We start from the raw sequence: 6,156 nt of genomic DNA, 5'->3' as shown, positions 1-6,156 counted from the left end.
CCAGGGCAAACAGTCCTTCCACAGGGGTTAGGGTAATCCAGTTGGAGGGAATCTTCCTGCCTGAGCTAGGATGGATCCCAAGGAACCGCAGGGGAGGGTGTCCTGCCGTAGCGAGGTTACACCCAGATCAACAAAAAGCTCCTTCTCCACCCACAACCTCTGGGTTTTCTACCCTGCTGCTGGTACCTCCCCTCTTTTCCACACCCCCTAGGATTGATTGGTTAGGAGGCTGACCCTGCTTCTGCTTAACCCAACCCTAGCAGCTCCAATTGGCTGGGTCCCCTGCAGCATCATTAGGGGAGGGGTTTAACCTAGGAGGGACATGCCCAGCTCCTCTGGAGGGGACTTCTGGGAGCTTCTTTGTTTAAAACCCTTTCGGCGGGAAAACAGAACAATGGGCTGCCACCATCTTGGCTAACATGCACTGGCTAAACATGGGGCCAGTATAAGGGTTTTTGGTCACACTTCTCCCCCCTGGCGCAGGTGGTTTCCCTGGGGCTCCCCTTTATTAGGGAGGGCCTCAGGAACCACCGCTGGTCGGTTAGTCCTCCTGGCGTGAGAGTCCATCTGCATTGTGATGCTCTTTTCCCTTTCGGTGTTGAATGGTGAAGTTATACTGTTGAAGTAGGAGGCTCCATCTTAGAAGTTTCCCATTGTCTCCTGAGACCCTCTGTAACCAACTGAGGGGGTTGTGATCTGTCACAACAGTGAATTCTCTGCCATACAGATAGGGCTGCAGTTTTTGTAAAGCCCATACAATTGCCAGGCACTCCTTTTCAATGGTGGCATAGGCAGCCTCTCGGGGTAACAGTTTCCTGCTCAGGTAGGCAACGGGGTGCTCCTCACCATAGGTATTAACTTGGGAAAGTACTGCTCCAAGGCCAAAATTGGAAGCATCAGTCTGCAAAATGAAGCGCCGGGAGAAATCTGGGGCCGCCAGCACAGGGGAACTAGCCAGAGCTTGCTTTAGAGTGTTCATGGCTGACTCACATTCTGGGGTCCACACAATGGTTCGAGAACGTTGGCGACTTGTCAGATCTGTCAAGGGTTTGGCAACAGTACTATAGTTAGGGATAAATTTCCGATAATAACCTGAAGTTCCTAAGAAGGCTAATACCTGTTTCTGAGTTTTGGGTATAGGCCACTGACAAATTGCCTCAACTTTAGCAGGATCAGGGCGAAGCTGCCCACCCCCAACTCTATGTCCCAAGTATTGTACCTCGGCCATGGCTAAGTGGCACTTTTCTGGCTTAAGGGTAAGCCCAGCATCCTGAATTTGAGCAAACACTCGCTGGAGGTGCTGGAGATGCTCCTCCCAAGTCTGGCTAAAGACAGCTATGTCATCCAGATAGGCCTGAGCAAAGTCCTGCATTCCCTCAAGCAGCCTGTTCACCAGGCGTTGGAAAGTTGCGGGCGCGTTTCTCATACCAAAGGGCATTGTCGTAAATTGGTATAAACCAAAGGGGGTGAGGAAGGCTGACTTTTCCTGGGCACTAGGGGCAAGGGGAATCTGCCAGTAACCGCGGCTGAGATCAAGGGTAGTCAAATATTTTGCATTTCCCAGCCGGTCTAAGAGCTCATCTACCCTGGGCATTGGGTAAGCATCAGTGGTGGTCACATCATTAAGTCGTCTATAGTCCACACAGAATCGGGTACTACCATCTTTCTTGGGCACCAGCACCACAGGTGAAGCCCATGGGCTATGGGAGGGAGTAATAACCCCAAAGGCCAACATCTCATCTATCTGACTTTTCATCTCTGGCCGAACTGCTTCGGCCACTCGGTAAGCAGGGCTACGTATAGGTAACTGAGTTCCTGTCTCAACTTTATGTTCAGCCCAGTGGGTGCGCCCTGGGTTCGCCGAAAACATGGGAGAATAGGAACGTAAAATTTTACGAAGTTGGTCTTGTTGAGATAGGTGAAGGTGGTCACTTATGGTAACTGCATCTATTCCCCTGGCTGGAGTGGCCTCCTCAATAAGGTTGGGGATTGGAGGATCATCAGTACCTTCAACTGGTGCACTGCATATGGCACTAACAATGTCCTCTCTGATGTGATAAGGCTTCATCATATTTATGTGGACAGTCTTATAGTGAGATGGGTCCTCAGGGGGAGTTACCACATAGGTTGTATCATGAAGCTTATGAGTGACCACATAGGGTCCTTCCCATGCAGCCTGGAGCTTGTCATGACGTGTGGGAACTAGGAGAAGCACCTTGTCTCCTTCCATAAACCTGCGTTCCCTGGCCTTGCGGTCATACCACACTTTCTGTCTTTGCTGAGCTGCGGAGAGGTGATCATGTGCCAGGCTGGTCATTTGTTCCAGACGCTGGCGGAACTTTAATACATAGGGGATTATGGGGACCTCTTGTGATTGTGGGGTCCCTTCCCAATATTCACATAGTAAATCTAAGGGGCCTCGGACCCTTCGACCATACAACAGTTCAAAGGGAGAGAATCCTGTGGACTCTTGGGGAACTTCTCGATAGGCAAATAGCAAATGGGGCAAATAACGCTCCCAGTCCTTCTCGCCAGATTCCACAAATGTCCGTAACATGGTCTTTAGTGTCCCATTAAATCTCTCACAAAGACCATTTGTTTGGGGGTGGTATGGGGATGAGTGGATTGCCCGGACCCCACAACGCTGCCACAGGCATTGCAGTAGTTGGGATGTGAACTGGGGTCCCTGGTCTGACAATATTTCACTAGGGAAGCCCACCCGGCTGAAAATCTGGATAAGGGCATCAGCCACTGTGGGGGCATCAATTTTACGCAATGCTACAGCTTCTGGGTACCGGGTGGCATAATCCATTACAGTGAGGATATACTGTTTTCCAGAACGGCTTGGCCGGCTAAGGGGCCCAATAAGATCAACTGCCACCCGTTGGAAGGGCTCACTGATGATGGGCAAGGGGCAGAGGGGAAACTTGGGCTTATCATTGGCCCTGCCAGTCCTCTGACAGCTGTCACATGTGCGGCAGTACCGCGTCACCTCCTGTGAGATGCCAGGCCAGTAAAAATTTTGGGTCAATCGGTGTCGAGTACGGGTAACCCCCTGGTGTCCAGCTAAAGGGATCTCATGGGCCATGTGAAGAAGCTGAGCCCGGTAACTCAGGGGTACTATAAGTTGTCGGGAACACTTCCATGGCTGGTTGGGGTTCCCCTTCACAATCCTATAGAGTAGCCCCCGCTCCCAAACAATCTGTTCCCCTCGCTCATTTGGGGGTTTCCCTGCCTTAATTCGTATACATTCTAAGGTAGGGTCAGTGTGCTGAGCTTCCCTAAAGGTAGTGGGGTGGAGCAAGTCAGGGGTAGGGGGACTGTCACAGTCAGCTGCAGGTTCTCTTACCCCTTGTGGCGCATCCATGGAGACAGCGTTGACTTCATTAGTATTTCGGGAGAGGCTGCATTCAATATTGCCCACATCATTGCCCAGGAGGATCTCAGCAGGCAGTTGTCGCAGTATGCCAACTCGATGAGTAAACGGTCCGTGTCCTAGATCCAAGGTGACCTGGGCTATGGGAATATCTTGTTTGTGCCCCCCAGCCAGAACAATGCGGGCAGTTTTGCCAGGAATCACTGCATCTGCAGAGACAATATGGGGCTCCACTAGGGTAATAAATGATCCTGAGTCTAAGAACCCCTCCACCTGCCTACCATTGATCCTGACAGGAAGTACATGTTTTCTGGGCTGTCCACTGTTGTTCCAGCCCATCCCCAAGACAACATATTCCTCTATTACATCCTCTCTCGGCCTGGGAGGGGCAACCGCTGGGTCTGTGGTAAGCTGCCGTACTGTCTGGATAACCTGCTGACGAATATTGGGTCCTGGTGAAGACACAGCAGCAACCTGCCGAGGTGCAGAGAGCCTCCCTGTGGGCCCTGGCGGGGCAGGACGTAGATTTAAAGGGCAGGCTGGAGATAAATGGGCCAGAGATCCACAACGGAAACAGGTCCGGGGTGTGGCTGCGCGAGTAGGTGCTGAGAGGGTGCGATTAGGTAAATGGTTTAACCGCGGGGGCTGGGGGCGGTCCAGACCACGGGTGTTGACCATAGTACCTGAAGCAAGGGTAAGGGGGCGGGCCTGGGAGCGGTTCTCAATATACTCATCCGCTAGCTGGGTGGCCTCATCTAGGGTGCCTGGCTTGCGGTCACTTACCCACTCCCGTACCTCAGTGGGGCATCGTTCAAGGAATTGTTCCTTAAGGATAAGCTGGCATAAGTCTTCCAGAGTGTGGGTCTTGTTGCCGCGTATCCAGTGGCGAAATGCCCTTTGTAGTTTCCCACCAAAGTTCTGGTAGGTATCTTGAGGGATTTTAACCAAGCTACGGAATGTTCTCCGGTAGGAATCCGGCGTAATGGAATAGCTGGCTAAAAGTATCCGCCGTACTTCCCCATAATTCGCCCTCTGAGGATATGGGATTTCCTGATAAACTTCATTAGCTTTGCCTGTGAGCTTACCCGCCAGTATAAGCACCCACTCCTCCTGAGGGACTCGGTGGTCCTCACACAAACCTTCAAAGGAGCGAAGGAAACCGTCTATGCTCTGCTTAGATTCATCAAATGTGGGGAAAGCAGCATGAGTTAATTTCACCACTCGCCGCTGAGCATTGGGTGACCCCACAGCAGGCCCAGAGCTCAAGGGCCCAGGCTGATTGGCCTGCAAAGTTAGACGCCATACCTCTAGCCGTTCTGCTGGGGACAGGCCTGGGCCAATGGCAGCTAAGTGTTTATGGAACATAGTGAGAGTGCTGTCCTCACCTCCCCCCGCTGCATCTTGATGCAAGTTACACATCTCTTCTCCCCCCTCAGGAGTCTCCGGGTCCCCCTGGGTGTCGCCTTCTTGGGTAGGCTGAGCATGGGGAGTGAGTAGCTCCATCAGCTCGTGTCTCCGCTTCCCCTCTGGGTCAATACCCCACCGGTGGCAGAGCCGTTGCAGCGTGGGTAGCCGGAGCTCAGAGAGCTCATGAGCTGTAAGGTCCAAGTAGTTCCCTGATGTGCTAGCATCCATATCCGCACCGCTGCCACCAGAAATGTCACACAACGTATGACGTATGAGCCGCTAGCACAATCAGGGAAATACCACACGTGCCACAGGGGTTGTTTCACAGGGGTTTATTACAACCAAACGTAGATAAACAGGGAAAGGGCAATACGCATGGAAGGTCCACAAGTCCCAATCACATCAATCCTCCTACAGGGAGTCTTCAGGGCAACCCCCCTCTGCACAGTCTCCAGGGAACAAAGGCCGAGTCTCCCAGCCCAACCCCCAATACACAAAGGTGTCCCACCCAGACAGTCACAATTACCTGGGTAGCCTCCCCAGGCAGTTCCAATGGGAATAATCAAAGTTCCTTTTTGGGTAGTTCCACAGAAACACACTACCTTGGTTCCAGGGCAAACAGTCCTTCCACAGGGGTTAGGGTAATCCAGTTGGAGGGAATCTTCCTGCCTGAGCTAGGATGGATCCCAAGGAACCGCAGGGGAGGGTGTCCTGCCGTAGCGAGGTTACACCCAGATCAACAAAAAGCTCCTTCTCCACCCACAACCTCTGGGTTTTCTACCCTGCTGCTGGTACCTCCCCTCTTTTCCACACCCCCTAGGATTGATTGGTTAGGAGGCTGACCCTGCTTCTGCTTAACCCAACCCTAGCAGCTCCAATTGGCTGGGTCCCCTGCAGCATCATTAGGGGAGGGGTTTAACCTAGGAGGGACATGCCCAGCTCCTCTGGAGGGGACTTCTGGGAGCTTCTTTGTTTAAAACCCTTTCGGCGGGAAAACAGAACAATGGGCTGCCACCATCTTGGCTAACATGCACTGGCTAAACATGGGGCCAGTATAAGGGTTTTTGGTCACAACACGCCCTTACACTCCCTTACACGCACTTACACGCACTTAAACGCACTTACATGCCGTTACACGACCTTACACGCACTTACACGCCGTTACACGCCGTTACACGCCCTTACACTCCCTTACACGCACTTACACGCACTTACATGCCCTTACACACCGTTACACGCCCTTACACGCCCTTACACTCCCTTACACGCACTTACACGCCCTTACACGCACTTACACGCCCTGACACGCACTTACACCCCCTTACACGTACTTAAACTCACTTACACTCACTTACACACACTTACACTCCCTT

At 52.4% G+C, this 6,156-nt stretch overlaps 1 protein-coding gene across 1 annotated transcript; it reads right to left on the bottom strand.

Moving 5' to 3' along the window:
- Positions 1 to 424: 424 nt before the first annotated feature.
- On the bottom strand, positions 425 to 5,038 carry LOC116407696. The gene has a single exon (XM_031893543.1). The coding sequence runs from the start codon at positions 5,009 to 5,011 to the stop codon at positions 542 to 544; it is 4,470 nt and encodes a 1,489-aa protein (XP_031749403.1). The 5' UTR covers positions 5,012 to 5,038; the 3' UTR covers positions 425 to 541.
- Between the last annotated feature and the right edge of the window lie 1,118 nt (positions 5,039 to 6,156).

This window comes from Xenopus tropicalis, chromosome 9, assembly GCF_000004195.4.
Source record: "Xenopus tropicalis strain Nigerian chromosome 9, UCB_Xtro_10.0, whole genome shotgun sequence".
Lineage (NCBI taxonomy): Eukaryota > Metazoa > Chordata > Amphibia > Anura > Pipidae > Xenopus > Xenopus tropicalis.
This window is presented reverse-complemented; position numbering and strand designations above follow the sequence as displayed.